General features: G+C 41.0%; 2 protein-coding genes and 4 long non-coding RNA genes across 7 annotated transcripts in view; 4 read left to right on the forward strand and 2 right to left on the reverse strand.

Annotated features, from left to right (window-relative positions):
* The window catches only part of LOC136448674 (TBC1 domain family member 10A-like), a 34600-nt gene extending 15818 nt beyond the window's left edge, over positions 1 to 18782 (forward strand). For both annotated transcript variants that reach the window (XM_066448317.1, XM_066448325.1), the window contains exons 6-12: positions 787 to 853; positions 1524 to 1571; positions 9528 to 9593; positions 11446 to 11520; positions 13379 to 13493; positions 14484 to 14638; positions 15105 to 18782. In XM_066448317.1, coding sequence (XP_066304414.1) covers positions 787 to 853; positions 1524 to 1571; positions 9528 to 9593; positions 11446 to 11520; positions 13379 to 13493; positions 14484 to 14638; positions 15105 to 16208 — 1630 coding nt within the window. In that variant the 3' untranslated portion in view covers positions 16209 to 18782. The remainder of the gene's footprint in view (positions 1 to 786; positions 854 to 1523; positions 1572 to 9527; positions 9594 to 11445; positions 11521 to 13378; positions 13494 to 14483; positions 14639 to 15104) is intronic.
* The window catches only part of LOC136448898 (uncharacterized), a 136448-nt gene that overhangs the window by 41750 nt on the left and 67865 nt on the right, over positions 1 to 26833 (forward strand). The gene's annotated exons all lie outside the window — the stretch shown is intronic.
* LOC136448717 (uncharacterized) lies at positions 3058 to 4924 on the forward strand. Its single transcript, XR_010757916.1, has 2 exons — positions 3058 to 3591; positions 4160 to 4924. It is a non-coding gene; the product is annotated as an uncharacterized lncRNA (long non-coding RNA).
* Positions 4074 to 7961, reverse strand: LOC136448703 (uncharacterized). The gene is made up of 3 exons (XR_010757914.1): positions 7751 to 7961; positions 6076 to 6140; positions 4074 to 5505 (listed from the first exon to the last, which is right to left on the reverse strand). It is a non-coding gene; the product is annotated as an uncharacterized lncRNA (long non-coding RNA).
* On the reverse strand, positions 19346 to 20488 carry LOC136448710 (uncharacterized). Its single transcript, XR_010757915.1, has 2 exons — positions 19732 to 20488; positions 19346 to 19583 (listed from the first exon to the last, which is right to left on the reverse strand). It is a non-coding gene; the product is annotated as an uncharacterized lncRNA (long non-coding RNA).
* LOC136448692 (uncharacterized) lies at positions 20531 to 23880 on the forward strand. Its single transcript, XM_066448335.1, has 4 exons — positions 20531 to 20774; positions 21321 to 21700; positions 21979 to 22287; positions 22529 to 23880. The coding sequence occupies exons 2-4, from the start codon at positions 21322 to 21324 to the stop codon at positions 23632 to 23634; spliced, it is 1794 nt and encodes a 597-aa protein (XP_066304432.1). The 5' UTR covers positions 20531 to 20774; position 21321; the 3' UTR covers positions 23635 to 23880.

Consider the following 26833-nt stretch of genomic DNA (forward strand, 5'->3'; position numbering starts at 1 on the left):
CTCTCTGGAGGATTGTACCCCCTTCCAGTTAATATGAAAATCAAGAGTTCAAAATACTGAGATGTTCTGTGATGATTTAGTTTGACTGTGTCATATTCATGTGTTAGAGACCAGAGTCGCACATGATGCTGCCCAAATAAGGTAAAGCTTTTGCTGATTTGGGACAGTCCTGGCCCCCTGCCAAATTCAAGCAGACATTTTATAGTGAAATTGCGACAGTCACTGTATTTATCAATTACTTGGTTGTGTAAAAAGAGTCTTTTTATTCTGTATTTCTTAAATGTATCTTAATATCAAAACATCACTGGTTTATTGCATGTTTGTGATTTTTGGCAGACTTAGCTTGTTTTGTTTTTAAAAGAATTTGTGAAATGAAGGCCAAAACAGGCAAAGACACTTGCAGTACCTCCACACCATATGTATAGCGTTGTGTACTACTGTAGATCTTGGAATATTCTTGGTGGTTTTATTTTTAGATTTTATTTATATTGTGGTAAAAGGTTGCAATGACTTCTTATTTCGAAATCACAACACCGCAAATATGTTTTCACAACCTATATAATTGTACTTACAAATTGTTACAACTGCAAACATTTAAATTACCTTGAAAGCCCTTTTCCCTCATACTGTGAAACAAAAAACACTGCAAAATTACCACCATTCATAGTATAAATGAATCTTTGTTTGTTAAATTTTTGTAGCAATCATGTTTAAAGACATTGATACCACATTAATGTGCAGAAATTCACCATTTTCCTTTCTTCTCCTCTCCCTAACTCCCCACAGACAACAGGACCTGTACAGAATACTAAAGGCTTACAGTATCTACAACCCTGTAGACGGATACTGTCAGGTAAACACACAGGTTACATGTATCATGATAAAGTTTGATACTTTACCTCAAAATAAGCAAATGTAGCTCACCTCGAATTTTGAGTCTCTCTTACGTCTAGGTCACGTGCTCAGAGTAATTGAATCACTCCTTAACAAGGTCAGTGTAAGAGCCACTGAAAATTCAAGGTGAGCTACATTTGCTTGTGCTGAAGTTATTAAAAGTATCAAACTCTATCATGGAATGTACCAACACAGATAAACTTCCATGCTAATATTACATGCCTCATGTTGTACATTTGTATAGTTATGCACTTTTGTGCACCCAAAATTAGAGCTGTGCAGCTAATTTTAACTGGGTGCACTGGTGCACCTAAATATTTATGTAGGAATTACATACATGTACATAAAGGAAGAGCATTGAACACTATTTTGTAGTAGTATACAGAATATTCTTAGGAACATTAGAACAAAATTATACACATGAAAGTCATTCTTTGTTATAAATTTGTTTCAAATTTCAAAATTAGCTATGTTTCCACATTCAATCTCTGACTGAGAGGTTTTGCACCGTCATCGATTCGTGTTTCAGTTCCAGGCTCTACCTTCTCCAAGTAGAGCCCAGAACTGAAACAGGATGACACTCAGGCTATAGCATAGCTTCTTTTACAGAATAATTTGTTTCTTTTCAGGCCCAGGCACCGGTTGCAGCTGTCCTGCTTATGCACATGCCTGCAGAGGTGAGTAAATGTCGACAATCATGTAGTCTACTGGTTTACCTTGGTGAAATAGCAAAAAAGAACTAGCACTTTTTATTCAATGCAACATTCATAATCACAGAATCAGAACACAACCAACAACTAGCATATGGAACATAATATATAACTGCGAAAACACAGACAGACAGACCAAAAACAATACCTCTGCGTGAATTAGTAGCCTCTTCCATTGACCCCATGACCTGGAATGTTTGATAAACAACTAGTTCTACTACCTCTGAAGTCTACTTCCTGTCACTCCATTAAGTCTGACCTTTTCATTGACGTCATCAACACACTCACTTTCTGCCACAGTATATCCAAATAACTAGAAATAACTATGGACACACAAACAGACATACCAAAAACAAATATTCATACTAGGAGGCAATAGAATAACAGAGTTAAAATGTTCAGGACCTGGATACTTAGTTAATTGCAAACTGGTTTTCTCAAAATTGGGAACACAATCCAATACAGGCACCCACATTGTCTGTAGATTTGTTTGCACCAATGCTCATGTTGCTTGTAAGGTTTTCTTTATTGCGTTCATTGTAGTTGTTTATACAGAATGATGTTGATTGTCTCAGTATTCACAGACCTTTCAAGATGCCCAGACTGTTACAATGCCTTAACACCCTCATGAAAAATTCAAGACGAGTACAGGAAGTCGTAACATAATCACGTTGTGGGTTACTGTTAATCTTGAAACTTTTGCGGTGGTTTTATTTTTGTGCGGACATCTCTACTGTGCGTTTCCAATGTATCACTACTATACTTAAGAATTGTTTCACCTAGGGGTGGATACCGGTTCGCTGGACCTGATTCGGACCTTTATAACATCCAACAACCTAGTCCAAAAAACCTAAAGCCAAAAACCTGAGTCCAAAAAAAACTGAACAAAGTACAAGTATATTTTTCTATTTTGTTTGATAAAAAGTGTTTTGAGTCTCCCCTCTGACAAAAAAGGCATTTAAAACAAGTGCAATATTCAAATATCAAACACTGGTTTATCTTGGAAGTCTTCTCCCCAAGAACTTTTATAGTTGTGCATGTCAGTATGAATTCTCTATGCTTAATATTGGTCTAATAAAACAAAACATCAACAGGACAGGATCAGGTCCAGGTTCAGGTCCGGACCTGAACCTAAATCTCTGGACCTAAACTTGGACTTGAACCTTATTAAGCCGAACCGGTATCCACCCCTAGTTTCAACCATGAAATTAAAACGCTGATGAAGGTTAGACATCCAGGTAATAAGACACACCAAAAATAGTTACTCAAGCAACTGGATAAACAACATGAAAACTAAAACGCTGCAAAAACCTCCTTTTTCCACCATTCCACAAAATAAAACCACCTTGAAAGTCAGCGCTCGTGAGTGCGACTCGCATACAACATGTATGCGACCAGTTTTTTGAGAATGCGACTAGATTTAAAATCACGGTCGCACGGTGCGACTATCAAAAATTAAAGGAGAATTCCACTCAGTAAGCGGGTATTTTTTTCTGATAAATTATGCTTTTCTAAAAACAAATACGCCCGAGTTTTGACTGAATTACCTCTTAGGACTTTTCGACAGTAATCCTTTTCAAATCCATGTAATCCCCCAAAGACCCGCTCTTTCTACTCTGCTGTATACGCATGCGCACTAGTCCAAACACGGAACAGACGACAAAACTGTCATGGCCACCACAGACTCGGATGAGTTGGGCCCTAATGATATCAGGCCATTTGCCTTTAAGCCTGAACATGATTCAGGACAATTAGAGAATGGCGATTGGAAAGAAGACCCTGCCGGAGCCTCCGCTGGAGCTGGGACCGCCACAAAAGCAGAAGCGGCATAGGACGGCCGCGGTGACCAGACGGAGGGTTCGCGGCTAGATCCTGGGGGGCTACACGAGGAATTCCATCCCCTGTCTCATGAGGTCTGCACTCAGACTGCACTTATACGGTGACATAACCTTGGAATACAAGATGTCAGAGTGCCATTGAGCAATAGGTAAATGTTGTTACTTTGTTTCTGTCCGTTTTATTTTGCATATCTACAACATCGACCAGTGTGTCAGGACTCATGATAAGCTCACGAAAACGTGAGGCGGACTTTGCGACGTTCTTACCTGGGGTGCTGGCTGCATAGTAGTCGTACCACTGTATAACCCGATATATTACGTACCGAGAAGTTTTAAATAAGCTTTCTTGATGCATCTTGTGTGAAGAAATGGACAGTAATTTTGTAATTACTTGCATTACTAAGGGTGAAAAGTCGGAAAATGTTACACAGTGTGGGAGGGGGGCTGTCAGTGCAATACCAAGATCTGAAAATTATCAGACTAAACAAAAAAGGCCAGATATTGTCTACATATTCACATAGATGTGTAGTAAGGATAAGGAAAATATTGTGCACATATTCAAATAGATGTGTAGTAAGGATAAGGGAAATATTATTTGGATAAATAAATCATAAAAAAGACAACATTCTGGTCCTTCTGCAGAGTACTTGTATTAATCTTGATACAAGAAAAAAACATGTAACATTACAATTTACATGCATTTTTTGTTTCTCCCAGGATCTTACGATACTGACAATTCACATGCTGGGTTCACAAACGACGCCTAGGAAGAACAGTGTGCCGTGTGGTTCTATTCTGTGTGGTCAGCAGGATAAGGCAGGCCTGTCCATCTGAAGATGGGACATACATAGGTTTTCTTGAGGCAGATAAGTAGGTCACTAGGTGAGCAGAAGAGCATGTAGGTTTAGATATCATGGCCAAAATTGTATTTACAGAATTAGGACATTTTGCTGCTAAGATGTTTCGCTATCACCTGTCCAGTTGGTCTATAAATCAGTTTGTATTCTTCTAACTCAATACTGTAAGTATTAGAATTAGGGTGAGGGTTTAGCTGGTAAGTCAAAGAACAAACTTGATAACAGTCTTACATGTACACAGGGGTTTCCAAACTTCTAACACTGCATAACAGGTGTGTTTCAACCAAATATAAAAAACTGTCTAGTACCTGTATGTATTCATTTTTATATATTCATGGTTTATAGTTAAATTTATATGGCAGGCCGAATGAAAACCTTAGCTATTGTCCAAGTATCATTATTTCTACATTCCTTTGAACTAGTTGTACAGCAAGAAAGACATATACATGTATATTACAAGGATATACAATTATATTTCTGAATAATTTTTAAAAATGGCTTGTGTTTACATTTGAGACAGTATTGTTGGACACACATAAACTTGTGGTGGTTGTAAAATGGAATATTTACTTCTGAGATATGTAGGCAGGACATTTATTAATAAAATGCTCCAATGGATATACAATTGGCAACTTGTCCTCATCAATCTAATAAACATAACCTGTGACATATGACATCAGTATATTACTAAGTATCTACCAGGACCTATATTATGTAAACTACTGTTGACATGTTCATGTTACATGTTCAAGCATCAATATGTATAGTCTAGTATTTGCACATTTTATGTGTCTATAGCAGAGACAGCACCAGAATTTTCAAAACATTTCAAAACATAAACTACATATACATGTAGTTTAGTCATGTAAGGCATGTATGCTAAAAAAAAACAGTACAAAAATGAGGAAAAAAATTAAATTGACTACAGAATGATTGAGCATATAAAGGGGCTGGCTTATGGTCTTCAAAACTTGTTTGGTACTGCGCAATAGCTGCCTGTTTGTCTGGCCTGGGAATGTGGGCAATGTTAGGGGGGTAAGTCTGGCTTTGGGAGCACCTGGTCCCCCCAGTACTCATTGGACTCCCGGCGCCTGTGCACGACAGCCTCCAACAGCATTCTTCTGAAAGTGTAGTCCTTCTCGTAGATGTTCTTCACCACATCATCCCTTTGCCTTTTGCTGTAGCCCAGAAGCCACTTTAGATCACCTGCAGAGAGAATGTATTCTGAAATCAACTACATCTTTGTGATTCGTAGAGTTAATTCATTGATACAGAGGTGCTAAAATAATGCTAAGCCGGCAATTTTCCTTCACATTAAAAAGAAAAATCATGAAGATGTACGATTGTACACTACTTGTATTATACAGCTTGACATTTTGTCCAAAAACAAAGAACATTATTATATTACTTGTTTAGTTAGCCATAGAATTTCAAAGTCACTCTAAGAAAAGGTTTATAATTCATTGTTTACTATTCTATGCTATGCATACAAAAATATTTTTGTACACTTACATCTTTAGGTTACTGGTTAGGTGCACCGGTACCAGTGCAGTAATTATCCAAACAATGAATGTCAGGCCCTGCTAGTATCATACACTTTTTTTCCCTCTTTTTTACCATAAGAAGTAATCTTACCAATGACACACAATATGACAGCCGAGCCCTAGATAAAATTCAATGTTGTCATTGCAAGAAGTAAGTGTCCATAGATGAGAACAAGCTAGAGATGTTACATCATTTTCTACATTATATAAATTATACTAAAAAAAACACTACCTTTTGTCTTGGGCGTTTCCCTGGGCTTTTCCTTGGATTTTCTTTCCTTGGCGTCCTTACCATTTCTATCAAAAAAACAAAATGACAGTAATGTATTTACTGAAAATATACGCATCAATCATGAAATCATTAAGACAGACATTCTGCGTCATATAGATATAGATAGATACATAGTTTATGTAATCAGAGTACAAATGGAAGTCATATGTTGACCTGAAATAAGCCAGATCAAATGAATCATGGCGGTGTCTGTTAGTGTGGCCAACCTCAGACACAATTTCTCACAAACTCTATAACTATAAGCTTGAAAGCTTATAGAGTTTGCGAGAAATTGTGTCAAGCTATATGATTGTTAAAACAATCATAAAGCTTGACTATCATATATCCTGGAATGTACACAAAAATTTTGAAGTCTAATACAGAGATTCGGGTACTTGAGAAGTTAAGTAAGGAGTTGAATTTAGACCAGACCAAATGTCAATAACAAAAAAAATGGAGTCCATGACAAATCAGCACGTCTGCTGGCATAGCCCATTTCTGGCCCTAATTTCTCGCTAACGGTTGATGTGCCTAGCTAACGGAAGCAGTCGAGTGACTATCATATATCCAGGAATGTACAGAAAAAGTTTGAAGTCGCAAAGGTCTTGGAATCCAGAGATCTTGGCACTTTAGTGTGGAGTTGAATGTAGGTCACCATTATGTAAACATCCAGGCAAAATGGCGTCGATTAGAAATGAGCCATCTTCTGGCCCGAATTTCTCGCCATCGGTTGACTCTATAAGCTAACGAAAGCAGTCGAATGACTATCATATATTCAGGAATGTACGCAAAAAGTTTGAAGTCGCTCACATCTTGGAATACAGATATTTTGACACTTTAGAGTGGAGTTGAATGTAGGTCACCATTATGGACGGGCGAAATGGCGTCGATGATAACTGAACCATCTTCTTGCCCGAATTTCTCGCTACCGGTTGTGCCGATAAGCTAACCAAAAATAGCCGAGTGACTATCACATATTCAGGAATGTACACACAAAGTCTGAAGTCGCTGGTGTTTGGGAGGACAGAGATCTGGGCACTATAGTGAGGAGCTTTTTGTAGGTCCCATACCCAGGGAAAATGGCGGCGATGATAACTGAGCCATCTTCTGGCCCGAATTTCTCGCTAACAGTTAATCTCATACGCTAACGAAAATAGCCGAGTGACTATCATATATTCAGGAATGTACACACAAATTCTGAAGTCGCTGGTGTTATGGAGGACAGATATTTTGGCACTATAGTGAGGAGCCTTTTGTAGATCCCATACCCAGGTAAAATGGCGGCGATGATAACTGAGCCATCTTCTGGCCCGAATTTCTAGCTAACAGTTCATTTGATACGCTAAAAAAAACAGCCGAGTGACTATCATATATTCAGGAATGTACACAACAAGTTTGAAGTGTATCGGCTCTTGGAATACAGAGTTTTTGGCATTCTTAAAAATACCTTTTTGCTATCTAAAATGGCTACTTGTATGCGTGTAGAAAATACTACAGAAGGACAACAACAACAACAACAACATAAAATCGAAAAGCGCTGGCCAGGCAGTTCTGATAACGATTGTGCACACACATTTGGTCTACTCAAAAATGTATTCCTGAACTTCATAGCATCGTCATCTATACCAGTACCAACCTGTTTTCTCATCGGGGTCCATGCTGGCATGCCCTCCCTCCATGTTGGCAAGCCCTCCCCTCGGTACCGCACCGCGCATTGAATTCTGGGATTGTTGGATGGATCCTTCGGGGGTTTCATGCCTTGATCACTATCATGTAGCGCCTTGCGTTCAGGCTCCCACTCATGGTAAATTTTACAAGACAAACTAGATCCAAGGATAACAATTCATTCTCAGAGGAATGGCAATTCCCGCTTACAGAGTGGAATACTCCTTTAAGACCTGCACCTAGATAATAGGTGCAGAACTAAGCGGTAAGCTGAAAAATAAACATTAGGTATTCAAACGCTACCGCGAAAATCGCCGGTGAATTTTCCATCTTGTTCCCACACCCGCGGTGCAAAAAATGTCCGTTCCAAGTAGGTATTCCAACGACGCTACCGCGAAAATCGCCGGTGAATTTTCCATCTTGTTCCCACACCCGCGGTACAAAAAATGTCCGTTTCAAGTAGGTATTCCAACGACGCTACCGCGAAAATCGGCTAACTACCGCATTGCGATCAGTAAATTTTCTACCATCTTCCTACACCCGCGATACAAAAACTATTCGTTTCTACAGGCAAAGTCACCCAGGAAAATAAAGAATATAACTTTCTCTTCCTCGTGATGTGTTTGTTTATCTTGTAAAATGTTTCAAACGCCAGAAATTTACCGATGAAAACGGCGCGGCGTAGCGCGCGCGGCCGTGATTCAAAACATGGCCAATTTCACTTCCGCCTGCGTCTTAGACCGCAGCAGAATGAGCCGATTACGAGCTTTAAATTGGTACCTGGAACAAAGGGAAAATTTATTTTTTGAGCATTAAAATTCGATTGTAACGAACTCTTTAATGATAAAAATGATCACCTGAATTTTTCTTGTTCTTGGTGTCAAAATGACGGCAAGAAACAGGGCTACGTTTTGATGTAATCGACATGTTTATATCATGCACACCGGCTAGGCGGCAAGCTCCTTTTCCCGATGGAGGTGGCCCTGTGATTGGATGGTCGCGCCGCGCGGTCCTGACGCGCGAAATTTGGACTAGATATTTGACTGGGCTGGCACAAACAGATCATTTTTGATACTATTGAGCAAGAATTTCAACTTTAGAATATTAAAGCATTTTTGATTGTTCGTAGACAGAGGGTGGGGGTGAAAAAAAATGCCAGTAAAAATGTTTTTAGGGTTGAACTTAATGCCAGCAGTGAAGTTTAAATCATGGAATGGGACTTAATTTGTTTTGGTCCTGAAACCAATAGCTAAGTAACAGAGTTATCTATTTATTTATCATTCAAGGATATGTGAATCATTACTTGCCTTGTTCCAAGTAAAAAAATACCATTGTGTATTTTTCAACTTGTTGAACTTGAGGCACCGTGGCCCCCGGATACCTATGCCCAATTTTTCTAAAATCCCTCTACACAGATATCATTCTTCCCCAAGAACTAACTACTAGTAGATTATATACCACACATTGCCAGTTGTTCTGCACCATCAATGTAGGCTTTATATTTTATGATCTATTCAAATACTTTATTCCAGGTTGTTAACATTGATTAATAGGAGTATTACTTGGTATGGCCAATACTTTTCTTGTTCTTCCAACTTTTTGTAGTGGTGCTCCTAGATTTTTGCTGGTGCCCCTAACTTTTTTGGGTTAGGGGCACAGTGCTCCTAGACCTAAAAGTTAGTCTGGAGCCCTGAAAGTACATGTAAATGAATGAATTAAAAGTGTAACATGCCTGTGTTGTTTTACAGCAAGCCTTCTGGTGTCTAGTTGCCATCTGTGAGAAGTACATGAGCGGGTACTACAGTTCAGGACTGGTAAGTAAACAAGACTAATCTGCCTGTTGAAATTGTATTATCTGGAAATACGAGTGTTGTTTGTCTGTCTGTCTGTCTGTATTAGATCATCAAATATCTAGCTGTACACATGTTTGTCAGGGTTTCTGTTCGAAGATTGTGGGATTTCTGAAAAGTTATCGGTAATTGTCATCTCGAATTTTGTTTTGGGAAGTGTTAAGAGTTGTGTTCAAGATACAATACTTGTCACCTAACGTAAGGTGACCAGTTAACGTCCAATTTATTCCAAACGTATTTATCTTAAAACCGCGCGGACAGAGCCAAATTTCAAACCCATGGGCAGAAATATCAGCTCTTCTAAAAAGAAAATGCATGGTCTGTAAGTTTTTCTCCGTCTGTTCAACGCCGTGCGAGCATGTATTTATACTGAGGTATATGATGAAGAATTGTGCTAGGGTAACCCATTATCGTCCACTTCTGAATCTTTTCCCTTCTAGCGCTATGCTTGAAGAACATAGACCAGAAAAAAATGCACAGTAACTGTCCAAAGTAGTCTGCAGACAAATGATAGTAAAATCACTATGTCTGTCCGGCCACTTGCTTAACGCGATGGAAAAAAAAATGTTTATCTGTAAATTTCCCCCACATGCGCGGCACGTGGCGTTCAAGTGGTAAACGCATGGCCATTATGTTTTGCTGTGCAAAAATTAAAGAGATGGCTAAGGATCATACTTATGATGTTCTTTATTGCTCATGAGAACAGGCTTTGGCATAATAGACCGATCCCAAGGCCACGCCCCCTGTTCGATTTCGAACACGTCCGTCAAAAACAGGGTTTGACGGACCAAACATGGCCGCCGCGGCTAGGTTGAAAATAAGGCTACTGACTTCGGTTTAGCTTTTGTGGTACTGAAACCCTTTCAGAGCGGGCCAAATAAGAATGCTATGTCTTCCTTGTTGAAGGCTGTATCCACCGGGCAGAGTTGTTTATGGAGGGGGTAGGTGTAGTTGCGGTGAGAGCGTAATGTTTTCGGTCAATGTTACAGCGGTATGCGCAGCATAGCTTTCCCTTGTCGGTGGGCATCAGCGCCCAGTTTCTGACAAGCAGGCGATGCACGTGTAAAACAGGGTTCATATATCTGTGACAGGGTTCCTACTGTATTGACTGCATGCATAACAGCTGCATGGTATTTAGTAACTAAGAATTAAAATACATCCTTTTACTTCCCTCTTCACTTTCAAGTTAACCAGTTTCACACACCAGTAACTGATGAAGATACGAAACTCTGCGCTAGCGGACTTTGTAGTAGTCAGCATGTGGTACAAGCTTCCTCTCCTTGAGTGCTTGATCTATTTTCTTTTTAAATTCGTTTTTATTCTGAGCATGCATTCAACCAATACAGTGGAAAACCTGTCCCAGATATACGTACCCTACTTTACACGTGCCATTTCTGCCCCGCCAACGCTGTTTTTGACGGAGGTGGGCTGAATGGAACAGGGGGTTCTATGGGTCTTCTATTCGTTCGATATGGTGTTCGACAGGATCGGTCTATACACCGCGACATGTGGACATGAGCCAAACCGGACGTAAATAGGTTCTGCACGTAAATAGTTCATGTTACGTTACATGTACATACAGCATACTACGAAGCCTGAATAGGTTTTAAGCTTGTTTGATACTACATTGTTTGTAATGTTACAAGGAAAATGATATGGGTTACGTACCTAAAGCTGATATTCAAATTTATTTAATTTTATATTGGGTATCCAAACTATTCTTTATTAATTATTTTTTCATTTCGAGCCCTGTTCACTGCCACTCTTAGATTTGTGATGTTTAGAAGATGACACCCTGTTTGTCCCTGCCTAATAGGAAGCGGTGCAAATAGACGGAATGGTTCTTAACGGTCTGCTGAAGAAAGCAGTTCCCAACGCTTACAAACACTTGGTACGTACATGTATGGTTGTATGGTTACAGAAACCTAATAGAAGAAATAGAAGTCAAGAAAAAATTGATGTAAGAATGAACATTTACAGGGGAGTTTATGAAAAGTTACGTCGGCGTGGCGTAACGGTTAGAGCGTTGAACTCGAAATCAATAGGTCCCGAGTTCGATACTTACAATGCCCCGACGTTGTGTCCTTGGGAAAGGCACTTTACACGACCTTCCTGGACGGTAGAGTGATTCTCACCGAGCCTATTCGGCTAATCTGTCAAACTGTGTGCCAAAAAACACACTGCGGATTTGGTTGCCGATGTGCCAACATCTAGCACATTTGCCACTGAGAACTGTTAGATTTTTATTATTTTTTTATTGATTTTTTAAAATGAAATGTTGAGATGGCTTCTGCAGAAGCAAGCAGTCCAGAATGCTTACAAACAAATTTTTATCGGGCAGTAGTACATTTGTAATTCTGCTACCTAAATGTCTCCTTACTTAAAGGTTACTAACTTAAAGTATATGTTCACACTTGATGGTAGATATTTCTCATATCAACTTTGGCTCACAGTCACAAAATAAATTTGCTGAATCATTTAGTGGTAACCTTCCAAGCAGACACCACTGGGGCCAGGGGAGCAATGGTTGCAGTTCACTAGTGTTAAGCATGGCTGCATCTCTGGCAAATCGTTCTCAATTTTTCATCGGGCAGTAGTAAGTCTGCTACCTGAATGTCACCTAAGGCCGTACTCGTACGTTCACACTTGATAGTAGTTTTTTTGTTTAAGTCCTTCCCAGGCCAGATGGTGCATAGGGTGGTGCCCGTCTCCAGTTCAATAGCCCTTGGGCCACACAACTTTATGCAGTCACTACAGCAGGGGGCTAGTCTACTGGTAGTGGTGTGTGTTTAACTGCCATACTCTTTCCAAAACGCTAAGCAGAGAATGTACCATTTTTAAAGCCTTTGGTATGACTCGGCCGGGGATCGAACTCATGACCTACCATGTACAAAGCGAACACTCTACCGACTAGACCATTGCACTGGTCCGTAAAGTTGATGGTAGATATTTCTCAAATCAACTTTGGCTCACATTCACAAGTGTGTTGAATCATTTAGTGGAAGCCTTCCAGGCAGCCACCACTGGGGGACTCACATTAAACAAAGCTGGATCTCTGGCAAACCATTCCCACCCTGAGGTCTCATATAAACCTGCAACTTGTCTTTGTTAGGTCCCGTTTCCATGACGATTGCTGGGCAACTGTTGTTCATCCAAAATTGGATTATTGTAACGCTTAATTTTATAATTGGAATATGATCCACAATGTAAAAGTATGATACAAAAGAATAAGATATACAATTATCAAAAGATTCTTTTTCTCTGAAATTAGTTGAGCGACCTTCCAAATGTTTTGTTGCTCAGCGGTCACAGCCTCTAGTGCAAAGTGGTTGTTAATACCTGCACTGTAGTGCGCCATCCGCTAGGCTGTTCTATCAATGTAAATGTCAACAGAAGCCACCTTCCTTTGTGGCTCAAAACAGACAATTCCATTCCTTTTGGGGGTCTGATGTCTATATACAGGAAGTTTTTGGCTCATTCCTGCCACTTTTGGTGATTTGTTAGGCATGTTTTTGGTTTAACATGTGTTGCGACCTGACAATTTTTTTGCAGATAAGCTGTATTTTGTGATAACGGGCGTTGCGTAGACAGGGTTTGATAAACAATGGCGTCAATGGGAAACGGTTTGGGATTTCACAATCCTTTGCAGTTGGCAGGTTTTTGCAACAAAGCGTATTGTAATTAAATGGTTTCTACTGTAGTTACAAATCTGATGTGATGTTCTTGTTTGTTTTCTGGTGTTGTTCCAGAAAAAGCTGAAGGTTGAGCCGATCCTGTACATGACGGAGTGGTTCATGTGCCTGTTCTCGCGCACACTGCCGTGGAGCTCTGTACTCAGGGTCTGGGACATGTTCCTGTGTGAAGGTAGGGACAGTGTTTTTTTTTTTGTTGCAAACTGCCTTTAGGTGTAACACACCATTTTTGTACAGTAAGTACTAGCTACGTTAAAGACCGGACTGTAAGGTCACCCTCGTAAACCAGGACCGCCTATCGCTCGACGTTACATCGCGAGCGTAAGCAGCCCTGGTAAAAAGCTTCGCCACATATGGTTATGGCAGGTCGATGAGACTTACTCATGAATAATTAATGAGCTGACCTTATTTGGCACAAACGGCAGATGTAGCTCATGAATAATTAATGAGCTAGCAATAACACGTAACCTGATTGGTCGATAGCTTCCCAGCGTTCTTTGCGCGTTGGCTTCCTATGAGAGGAAGCAAACCCTCTGATTGGCTGAAGCTGTTTTGGTGGCGAAGTCGTCATAACCATATGTGGCGAAGCTTTTTACCAGGGCCGCTTACGCTCGCGATGTAACGTCAAGCGATAGGCGGTCCTGGTTTACGAGGGTGTGTAAGGTTTGATCCACCCACACCTGAAAGGACAAAATACTCTTGGTGGTGTGGGTGGTGAGATCTTTGACATGCTCAAGGTGTGGGTCACTAACCACTGGACTAAACATGCTACATTCAGCGTGCTGGCTCCACATTTGTATTGGTCGCAGCATCAGCCCAAACTTTCCAATAGTATTTCCTCGGGTATAGAGTGGTGGCATAATCCAGTGGTTAGCTGGATCAAGAAGCCGCGAGTTTGATCCCGGCTGTGTTGCTCATCCGACATGCACGCTTCTGGAAAGGGTTGCAGTTTTTAGGACGTGACGATAAGCCGTGGTCCACTATTCATTGTGCTTGTCGGAAAGAGCTAGGGGAATTTCCCTGGTACAATCAACCGTAGAAAAACTGTGCAAAGCGTCTGTCTTGTCTGTCACGACTAGTGGAAGAATAGCTCTTCAGTGTGCTAAACTGGATTGATATCACTTTCTTTGAATTCTTTCCTTTACTTTCACTTTTTTTACAGGTGTGAAGATCATCTTCAAGGTGGCGATCGTCCTGCTAAAGAACACGCTGGGCCAGCCCGTGGTACTGCGTGAGTGTCCGGGTCTGTACGAGACCATGGAGAAACTGCGTAACATTCCACCCGAGGTCATGCACGAGGAATACCTCAGCAGAGAGGTCAGCTACACAGGTTTTCTGTATCTGTATTAGGGGTGGATACCGGTTGAACGACGGCTTAATAAGGTCCAAGTCCAAGTTTAGGTCCAGAAATTTAGGTTCAGGTCCGGACCTGAACCTGGACCTGATCCTGTCCAGTTGATGTTTTGTTTTATTAGACCAATATTAAGCATAGAGAATTGATACTGACACGCACGACTATAAAAGTCCTAATGGTGAGAAAACTTTCAAGATAAACCAGTGTTTGATATTTGAATGTTACACTTATTTTAAATGCCTTTTTTGTCAGAGGGGAAACTCAAAACACTTTTTATCAAACAAAATAGAAAAATATATTTCTACTTTGTTCAGGTTTTTGGCTTTCAGGAAATTGAAATTCCTCCAGCAGAATTAGGCAGTTGTGATCAAAACTGATAGGATATCTTTCACTAAAATGTTTATTTTTTTTTGTGTATGATTTTTCCAGATAGTTGAGTTAAAGCTGGGTGAGCAGGACCTAGCGCGAGAACACAACATCCAACTGGAGAAGTGGAGAGCAACCCACCCGAACGACTCCCTCCCGCGGCCGCGAGCGAAGGCTGCCAAAGAAAACGGCAGAAGTCCGGACGGTCTCGACAACGACAGTGAAACTCAATCCCAAAGAACTGATAGTGAGTACGGTAGGAACGAGGAAGGGGCGGTTGGGGGAGGGGAACAAAATGGCACTCTTGAAAAAGACTCCAAAAAGGACAAGAAGAAAAAGAAGAAGGACAGTAAAAAGAAGGGTGCAAATGAGGACGCTGATTCTGTTTCTACTGTCTCATTTCCTGAGGAGAGTTCGAAAGGAAAGAAGTGGAAAAAGGACGGCAAAAAGGAAAAGGAAGATGAGGCAAAACCTCAAAACGGTAGAATACCACCTGAAGATGAAGAAAGACTTCAAGAAGATGAGAAATCAAAGTCTAAGAAAGATAAAAAGAAGGACAAGAAGAGTAAGAAAGACGAAGAAGTTGTCTCGATAAATGAGGAGCCAGCGGTCCCACAGGACGCTCAAACAGTGGAAGATGGGACTGCCTCCTTAAAGAAGAAGAAAGATAAGAAAGACAAGAAACTTAAGAAAGACGCAGACTCCTTGTCACAGGAGGATCAAGCTTCAGAAGGCGGGAGGTTTTCCTTAAGGAAGAAGAAAGACAAGAAGGCGAAGAAAGGTAAGAAAGACGAAGACTCTGATTCAAGAAGTGGTTTGTCGCCAACTCACCAGGAGAACCAAGACACGGAAGGAGGAAGATTTTCTTTGAGGAAGAAGAAAAACAAGAAGGATAAGAAAGCGGAAGACACTGACTCAAGAAGCGGAGCCTCGCCCGTACCGCCTGAGACTGTACAGGAGGGCAGATTCTCGCTGAAAAAGAAGAAAAAGGAAAAGAAAGGAAAGAAGGAGGAAGATTCGGACTCCAGAAGCGGTGCGTCGCCCGTTCCATCCGAGGACCAGGTCGTCGAGGACGGTAAATTCTCGCTCAAAGGAAAGAAGGAGAAGAAAAGACTGTGGAGCAAAAAAGACAAGGAGTCACAAGAATCAGGCGACCACCTGAGCTAGAAGTGTGGAGATTTTTCATGGCATTTGACATGACAGGAAATGACAGTTGTCAATCATAACAAACTGCCTGGTACTTTTACGGGACCCTAACTGTTGCATCGAGGGAAAGCCAGTGCAGAGGAGTCTTGAGCCATTAGAGTTGATACTTGTAAGGTAGAATAGAGCTGCATCCTTGACATTAATGGTTTTGTTAAGGATAACAAACTGTTTTAAGAGGTTATAGGAACTTTCGATAGTTTGGGTAGTGTCTGAATAGTTGTATTGGGATAAAAAGAAATGAACTAAAAGTCTTGTAATTCGATACTTTGGTATTTTATGAGGACGTTGCAATGCTCTACAACGATCAGGGAAACTAAGTGGAGTATTCCTGGCTTTACTTGTGTACGGTTTTTTAGAAACCTGTGATGGTTTTTTGACAATTTGGATTGAATGTTGTTTTGAGGGAAGTTTTGACTCCTGCCATTACGTTGTTGTGAATACTGTGTATACATTAATACATTGTAAGTAGTTTGTAATGGTATACGATTCAGTCTGCATGTCATTTTGAAATGTCCGTTGTATTTAACATGGTTTCTATCTATATGTACTTGTTTGAATAGCCCTCTAGCTAGGGGCTAAACTCGTCAGAACTATTATTAAAGATCGTCCGTTAAGCGATAGGAAAGCCATGGCAATATGAAATAATTCTCAGTGAAGCATTTTGTCCTACAATATAATTGTAGTGTGTAAGATATGTAATTTAAAGCAGGCCTCCGTAGATTGAGAGTTGTTGTACTAATGAAATGTCAATCTCAATTTAAGGCCCCACCAATTTAATTTCTTGGTTAACGGATTTTTTTTTAAATTTTAGCACAAGGACATCATTAAAACAGAAAGCTGGGGTGAAAATTTGCACCTGACCATGTTCACTCCCTGAAACTGTGTGCACCAAAGTTCAAACTTTCCTCTGAAATTCTGTTTTCATGTTGATTTTCCAATCTAGCATTTTTTCAAAAATTCCGTTAACCAAGAAATCAAATTGGTGTGGCCTAAAGAGTTTAAAAAATGTGAAGAGATTTAGATCTACATGTAAAGTACCATGCAACAAACTTGTTTTAAGATTTCTTGCCATTGATTTGATTTAAATTAATGAAGGTAACATTTTTTGGGAGAAAAGCTAGTAAAACTAAGTCAAAACCTTGAGGTAGCTTCAAGTAAAAGATTTGGGTTTGAGCTGTCAATAACCTTTCTACTTGACAAGATCATCATAGAAATGTAAATAGATTTAAGGGAGTAAAAAAAAATTATCTGAAAAAGGATTCTTCCACTTGGTAAAAAAAGGGGTGCTCATCGCTGCAGGTATGGAAATATGTTTGCCATTGTCAAGGGCTAGGGACCATTTCTTTGGTTTAGAAGAAATAAGCCTTTTCACAGGTTAAACTGCCCATGCACAGTTACATGTAGATGCATTGTGGGTAATATGTAAAAGTTTAAGGCCCCTGAGTGGACATGTATTAAGCATAGTCTACACAAGAGCTGTTTACAAGTTAGGGGCCTTCACCTTTGACATATTACCCACAATGCATCTTGCTGCACATGTGCATTTTAAACTGTGAACTGGCTTGCTTTGACTGGAATGTTGCAGATGATTTCATGTCAAGTTGTGTTTCAGCTTTTTAGGAAAATTTCATGTGACTGTTTTACTGACCGTACTTAGTTTAATGATAAACAAATGAAACCACATGTAAACGTAGAGAGAATTTATTTATTTGCAATTCTCTATGATTTACTTTCAAATTGCTTTTATAAACAAAAAGGTGCAAAATAAGTACTTACTAATTTAAGCTGGATGTTTTACATGATTTAAACATTGCGAAGATCGTCCAGTTTTTGACATTACACATTTCAACCTGAATCATTTTTCTTCCATTTCCGAAATGGATTTGCATAACATATGCAGTCAATCTCTGGATGGACCCACCCCTTTGAAGTCGCCAAAAATGTTAAGCCTCTTGGGTTCTCAATGGTAACTTCTATATTAATAGCTTGCACTACTAGTAGCATACTTGCCCAAAGAGACAAGCAAAAATGATTTGTTGCTAAAAAACTTTTACGTTACTAACTTTTGGCAAGATGTTGCTATGATATCCTTCCTTAGAAAAGCAGATGCAAGAATGTTGACCTGCACATGAAATTCAATTCCCGCCAACTGTTACATTTTATTTAGCTTGTTGCTAATGTTAGCAAAAATGTTGTAGACAGCGCAAAGAAGCCACATCGGGGTAGCACTGATAAGTACTGTAAATGCAGAAATGTTTGCGGTGGCTTTATTTTTTTCCAATACTGTAGCAGTATGTGACTATAGCGCTGCCGCAAACTTAGAATCACCGCGAACACTTAGCACGAAATAAAAACCATGTGAACTTAAATGCATTTACAGTACTTGAAACATGTTGTAAAGCTGCTTGGCTGGTACCAGTGTAGACTTGACTGATATAACATTGAATTCATTGTCCGTTGTAAGGAAACTGTACATTTTAGATGTGTATTTGCTGTTGTCATTAGTAAACATCACATTGTCTTATGCCATAAAAACTGTGTGATTATTGAGTCATCTTTTTTATATCGAACATCATGTTCAATTTCTACTTATGTGTTTGGAGGTGCATGTATGTGTCCGTAGTTATCTGCATACAATAGAGTGGCAGAAAGTGATGGGGAAAATGGTTTCGCTGCAGACTGGCAGGAAGTGAAGGTAAAATTGGAGGTCACAATGCACCCCCCCCCCCCCCCCCCCACACACACACTGGTTCCAGGTGTTTATAGGCACTGACAGGAAGTTAGGTCAAAGGTCCCAGAATACGTTATCTCATTTCCTGTCTTCAATTTCCTGCTATATACCTTATGGTTATGTTAGCCAGTGGGGAAAATGCAGAATCAGCGATATATTCACAGTAATGAATGAAACAAGAACTTCACAAAACGGGAAATATTTCCCGATGGTTGGTGATCTTTGATTTCTTGCTTGATTGTTCTACTTTGCCAAGAAGGCTGTATTTTCGGTAGCCCGTGTATTTGTGTGCACTCTTGTTCATATTGTTCCAGTACCAAAACCAATGCCATGGAGGATTAAGAGGAAATAAAACAACGACATGGAATAGGTTATACAACATCCATTGTTTTTCGCCCAACCGTTAACATACCGAATCGAGCATTGCGATTGCTGGCATAATCAGTATGAACAGGGAATGTTGTCGGGTGGAATATTGTTGACTGTAGCTCCGATAGCGACCCGTTAAATCTTTAAATTTCACTTCAAACGTTTCTTGGCACGTTTCTTGGCGTCTCGCAAACGGTCTGCCTTGCTTCGCTTCTTTTTCTCACCGGGGGGCCCCTCTGAAATGGAGAAATAATTTTAGTTCCAAACAATCCTTGGAGACGTAACTCACGAATCGGCTCCAACTTTTACACAGCGAATTATGGAACCCCAGTACTCCAGATTACAAAGTTTCTCGTCTATTCTGTAATTCCTTCGTTTCCTTACCTGAAGTTTTTGTCTGATTGGACGATTTTCCCTTCTTCGACACCCGTTTCTTCTTCTTTTTACAGCAGCAGAGCCTTCCCCGTATCACCCCGGCTAGTGTCTTGAGATGCTTCGCCAGCTTAAAGGGTGACAGCATCCGGCTCATCATCATTGACCACATAGATACCATACTGGCACATGGGCACGATTCAAATCCCCTGGTGTAACGGCTGAGGATGGTTTTCTTCGGTGGTGGTCATATGGCAAACTGAAGTATAATTCAACAATCCTGTTCTGAATGTCCTCTTTGTGACGTCATCGACGTACGTGGATCGGGAAGTGGCGTTGATCCCTTGTAGAAAGGCCGCACATATTTTGTGCCGTAACTAAAATTTGGAAAGACAGTGTTAGGGCTGTTTTGGCTCTGCAGAGATATATCATTGATCTCAATCGCTACGAATAAGGTTCCTAATAAAGAAATAAAGTGAAATATTTTGCAGAATTAAGTCAACCAATCGTTGCAATGTTCTGGAATAACAAGGTCGATTTGTGTTTCAGTCAACAATCGCCCACATCTACATGTCTAGCCTTCACCCGGAAAGGTCCCAGTGCACGCGGGCTTGTGCGCGTGCCCATACACCTGATACGGGACGGTGTTTACACTTTGCGACAGACCATGAGGGTACAGACGCGTACGGATGGAAGAAAGTGAAAGTAAACTTACGTTTTAATCAAAATATTTACTTAGTATTTTGTATCATTTATTGGCGCATAAATGCTTGGTTGTAAACTGCAGATGTCTGCAACTAGCGTGGCCTAATATGTTAATAACCAAAGTCTCCAACTGGGACTTGCTTGCACCGAACTATTTGCGGCGTTTGCGGATGTATACGGCGTTATGCGGTCAGCAGGTAAAAAATACTGCTACCAACCTCCTTGCTACTACTGGTGCCTAACAGGTAACAGAATTCAGTAGTGTTTTTTTTCATCGCCAAGTTCGAAAACCAGGCCGAAGTTGTGGCGACAAAAGAAGTCTGCCTTGAGTAATCAACTCCTTCAAAAAGGTGAGTACTCAAGACACGCTTCACTATATGTACTAGCCTGAGGCTAAGGGAGACGACAGGTGACTTGTAAACTTGCCCGCCATTTTAGGCAATCCACTATATATCATACCAACTCGTTGTACATTCCGATTCGTTCATGGTACTTCTTTGTTTAATCCAGGATCTTAAAGTTACTGGTAGCGGTCTGAGATGATCTATGAGTTGCATAGCTTCTCGGCGCGTGCCATGCGACTTGCTAAACAGTGTTGTTTTAAACAAACCACTTGACTTTGGAAAGCTGATCGTTCGGTGTGAACTCAGCCATTGTTTGCACCGTTGACTAAAGCCTACTCGGCTCTTTAAAAAGAGTTTCCATTGAGCCTCCATGACTATACCAAAGTATGAGATACTGTTTGTATCAATTACTGTGTGTATGTCAGTGCTAGCAATCGGTATACATGCAATTAATGTCTCAACCAAAGACCGCTGTCTAAAACCTATATTTTTGGCGGCGCCACAGGAGCGGAGCCGATAGGATCTTCCTTGACTTGTCACCTTTTGTTTCAGGATGGCAGGTCCGGTCCAAGAAAGGGTAACAGATGCTGACAAGCGCCATTTTGATTTTATTGACGCTTTACTCGGTATATCCGAAGCCCTCACAGAAAAGGAAACAGCAAATGTGAAGTTGTATTGTATGCACCTGATCCCGAAAGGCCAGTTAGCGCAACATACACGGGCTGTTGACGTTTTCCACAAGCTGATAGAACTGGACAAAATAGACCAGGAGAACTTGGACTTTGTTGAAGAGATCTTGGAGAGAATGGGGCGACGGGACCTGATCAGAGACGTTCTTAGGCCCTTCCAGCCACCAGATCGAGACATTCCGGAGAACCCAGACCTCCAACCAGGAACAAGCGACGGGAGTGAAAATACCGAGGCCCGTGAGGGTGAGTGAAAGAAATTGCTAACTCAGGAAAATGTAGATAGACCTAAATTACGGAAACCTGCAAAAGTTACGACCTCAGTCTAGATTTATAAGATAAATCACGTAAATGTTAAGAATTCGACATTATCACATGTTTTCCTGCTAGAAACCACTTGTGGTGTCTTGTTGTTCTGGTTCAAATGGTTTAATCACCCCCCACCCCCAGATAATGGTTTGAGTGACCCCTAGCACGGTTACCATAAAGTATCATGGTAGATTTCATCTGCATTTATTTTGCAGGAACTATAATGTCCAACATCTACGTTATCGTACACGGACCAGTACGTATGATCCAGGAAACCCTAGATCATCTTAAAAACAACCTTGCGTCGCTGTGTCGCACCAGAAGGGCACAGGTCATGTTCAGAGGTTACAGAAGAGTCAGGAGCATCTTGGTGCACTTCTCCATACCGCGGGGCAACACAGCGGTGCTGAGGCTCATGGCGGAGCACTCCGACCCAAGGCTTGTGTACATGGGCGTCAAGTCACTGCAGATCGATGCGGAACCACCCATAGAGGTCACACAGTCACAGGCGGCGCTGTTGTTTGGTGCGTTCAATCTGTCCATCTGAAGTTTGTTTGTCTCATCTCATTCTTGCATCCTTTTTTGATTGTAAAATATCAACATGACAAAAAGAGTGTTATCATATATGATATTTCAGCGGTGAATACAGCCACTAACTGGAGACAATGATATATCATTAAACAGATGACCTGCTTTTTTTCATTTGAAATTAGGCTGGAACTTCCATCACTCTGTAAGTTCTAATGTCTTTCACATGCACTGTAGATGTCAAGAGACAACTCCCTGCAGATGACATCGAGGTAGGATGCAGTACTCGGATGACGCAACAGAGGGCGCCTAAGAACTGGACCCGCCTGTCAGCCCTGAACCTGTTCTCGGACGCCCTGCCCCTCCATCTGCAGATTGCCGAGAGTCTGGAGTACCAGGGCTTCTCCTTCATCCTGGTCCAGGCTCTTGCAGAGAAGGAGAAGCTCAGAGAACAGGAGATGGGACAGCGCATCCAGAACCTCCTCACGAAGACAGAGGAGGATTCCAACACGCTCATGACCACGCGCTCCAAGCTCAACATCGAAGAGAACAGGTCAAAGGAAGCCCTTGAGACGATCATAGTTCTTGAAGAAAAGTTGCAGCAGGCTCAAGAATACGCAGAAAAAGCCGCCAAGCAGGTGGCATCCCGCGTGACAGAGTACACGGGGGAGAAGCCGCCTGGTGGCTGGTCGGCACAGATCAAGAAGACAGACGTAGCGACACTAGCAGGAGAAAAGAAGGAGACGATCCCTTACGGTGGGTCGCAATCGGGATCAGAAGTTGGCAACTTTCGGAGCCCAGTCTGCGGTGTGTGCGTCGTGATGTCGCCTAGCAACGAGATATTCGTGGTTGATAAAGGCAACAGTCGAGTCCAAGTCCACAACACAAAGGGGGTTTACCTCCGCGACTTCCGGACAGTCGTACCAGGTACAGACGAGAAGGCTAATAAACTGACGCCCCATGATGTCTCTATGGATGCAAACGGTACCCTGTGGGTCGTGGGAGAAGGGGAATCCGCTGATTACATCGTACAATACAGCAAGGAGGGGAGAGCCACGGAAAAGATTAAACTCCCAGAGCCGGCGCTTTACGTTCGTGGGATCGTAGTTGATACGCGCAACAACCACATCTTGGTGACCGAGCCCAGTGGAGACCGCGGTGAGATACAGGTCTTCCGTCCAGACGGCTCTCTGGTGAGGAAGTTCGGTCATCCTGGCATGAGAGTCCCGGATTGCATCAAAGTGGACGGGGAAGGGAACAAATTTGTGTCGGACTGGTTCACGCGATCTGTCTACATGTACGACGAGTCCGGGAAGTTCCTGCGTACTGAAGTTTGGAGGTGAGAAAAGGAGGAAGGCCAGTCTCCCCGTAGCCTGGTCCCAGTCTCTAGGGGTCGGCTTAGGGGTGTTTTATCAGGCCCAGTCTGCTTTATTGAACCGTTTCTGATAGCCTTTCTACTTCCGCTGCCACCCTACTTCCGCTGCCGCCCTACTTTTGCCGCCGTAGACTTTTGCTTCCTACTACAAGGTGCCTGCAGTATTAAATCGCGCCAAAGCAAAAAAAAAAGTGTCACCGGTGGTACAAATGGATGCTTGCTTTTGTTGATTAATGAATGGATTTTATATAGCTCGGCAATCGTACAACGTATGGCAACAGCTATGAAACGACGATGCTACCTGGCTTATCTATCCTACATTTAGACCTACAATTATTAGTAATAAGATAAATAAAACTAGAAAGGCAACATTTGCAGGAGCAAATGCAACATGTTTCGCCCATTTCCCTTCTCATGCAAAACGCGCCTGTGGTATCGAGGCTTACGTTTGTCATATGTCTGCAATGTTGGTATTTGAATAGATAATTGAATTGAAGACCAGTCAGACATGGATCTCTCCCAATTTGAAACCCTATGCATGGATGGGCTCTTCCAGGCGCCCATATCCATACTGGACCATTAAAAAACACCTCCACCAAACGAAACTGGGCCTTTTTGATAGTCAACCAAGCCCAAAATTGAATGTTAAAAAAATGTCCCCCTCATACAAGAATGGACAAGAATGTAAACAAGTGAAATCTTGCTGAAGATCTGGATTTCTACTGCGGAAGAATTTCCGCAATCCGAGAGTCCAGACAATTGTTCATTACGCAGCGAACAGTTCCTCGAACCAACTCAGGTTTTGCAAAGGTTTCACAAATTTCTGCTAAACGTACCGCAAATTTCTGGTGTGTATTTCGTGACCTGTACTGTAACACTGACATATACCACCATTAAAAAACGTTGCTAAAGAAAGGATACACAACCAATTGTAGGGATATGAGCGTACTCTTGGTGTAAATGAAAAAAAAGGTTATTGCTGTATATATGTATGATTGTATGTACACACAGAGAGGAATGTAGAGCAATAGATTTATGTTGAAAAACACCACCAGAAAAGGCGTAGATTTTGAACCTTCTCAATTGCACGTAACTTCATTAGGACACAACATTAACACTAGAAAGGCAACATTTGCGATAGCAAATACAGAATATTTTCTCATCTCCCTCCCAATGTCCCCCGCTCAATAATTACGCGCACAAATCACAGGTCAGGTCCACGTGGGTCTTGGGGTCACTGACCTTTAGGTCGTGTTGTTTACGCTCGCACCTGGCCATATGAATAAAGATGTGACCATATATGGCAACACCATATATGGTCATAGGAGAAAAATTGGCGATCTTCTCCCCAAAAACACCCTCCAAAATCGTTTTTTGAAGTGGTGTATACCGAAAGTGCGAATGGAGTTCTTTTAATATTTGTTCTATGTACCCCCTTAGCAAATTTCAGGTCATTTGGATGTATTTCCAGAACACAGGAGGCCAAAATGTACGTTTTTGGTCAGAAAAACCTCAATAAAATCGTTTTAAAGACATTTATCAAAAAGATTTAAAAAAACTCCCAGGGTATTTACCCACTCTACCTGTATACCAAATTTCAGCTCAGTTGGTCCAGGGACGACCGAGCTGAGTCGATTACAAGATTTGACAGGAGAAAGAAACCGTAAGAAAACAATATGTTGCGCCCAACAGTATGTTGGGCTCAACATAACTAAACTACGCACAAAAAGTTTGGAAACTTAACTTTGGTCGATCATATCTCCCTTGTTTCTTGATCAATTTTAATGATTTATGTATCGTTACAAAGCTTGTGTAATTTTCTTTCCTATGATACCAAACTTAAGAGTCATTGCACGAGAAAACCAGGCAAAACCAGGCAGAGGTGGGAAGATGGGGGTCGGCCAAATCGGCTCATACTTTGTATGTGTGATAGGTATGTTGAACTATGAACAGCCATATAATTAAAACCCTCCAGCTATTTTTCGTTATGGCGTTCTGGGACCCCCCTAGGAGACCCTCAAAAATCCAACAATTTATGGCTGAAAATTACTGAAATTGCAATGGCTACCCTGACAATTCTGATTAAGATATGATTATAAATTTTATATTTCCATATAGCATGGGTTCCCTAGTTTTACCTACCAAAAGTTGAAGGTGAAGCATTGAAGTCATGAGGGTGTACTAGGGGGTTACCAGAACCAATGAAAGCAGAATTTTCATCTCTTTGAATTTTAGTCATTTTCAAGGGGCATTATCTGCCCTGGGCAGTGGCTTTAGAGAATGGTTTTACTGTTGCTGGAGAGAGGAACATCTACTGATGCAAAAACAAGCGTCGTTTAATTGGGATACATATAACGCGAGCCGTGAATGGGGGCTCTTTATGGGGATTTTTCGGGTTTGGGGCTATAATAAATCAGGTTGTGACGTCTCACTATGGGGTAAGTTATGGCATTTTTTTCTGCCGCTGGGTAAAAACCATGCAGAATTGTCATAAAATGCTAGCACAAATCAGAAATGTTCATTTGGGCTCTACATGGGGGATATGAGGATACTTAAAAAGTAAATGAAGCTTGTTTTGCACATTTTACAGTTGCTTTTTAAGACGTTAATCAGTAAATTACTTACTAAAAAGTATGTGCAATTATAAAGAGGTCAATAGTGAAAAGGCTATGGATGGGGGTTATCAGGACCCATATATGTGATATCAAGGGTACCCGCAGCTATATGGAAAATCAAGAAACAAGACAGTCACTGTAACAAATATCTGGGAATAGTTTTAAACTATATATATATATATATATACTTATAAGTTTGGGACAGTACATGAATCATAATGAAATCAACAGATTGTACATTTTAGTTGCAATTGTTCCATTTCAAAGAACATTATATATTTGGTATCAAGCATTCTCGAAGAACTCAGCCAATGACTGTAACTAGTAATTTCAATCTCTTTTACCCATCTAAAAAATCTAAAATGACACAATCCACACAATTCATGCAATACAAGGCACCTGGCTATTGGCTAGCAGGAAAGCCAGGTACTTGGGAACTAAGTGGTTATGTATACTATGCTACAATTGGAATAGTTTTGAATATTGTTTAACCAATACAGTATCAAAACTAACAGCATTTAATTTTAAAAAAAAACAACAACACCAAAACAT

This window comes from Branchiostoma lanceolatum, chromosome 1 (assembly GCF_035083965.1).
Source record: "Branchiostoma lanceolatum isolate klBraLanc5 chromosome 1, klBraLanc5.hap2, whole genome shotgun sequence".
Taxonomy (NCBI): domain Eukaryota; kingdom Metazoa; phylum Chordata; class Leptocardii; order Amphioxiformes; family Branchiostomatidae; genus Branchiostoma; species Branchiostoma lanceolatum.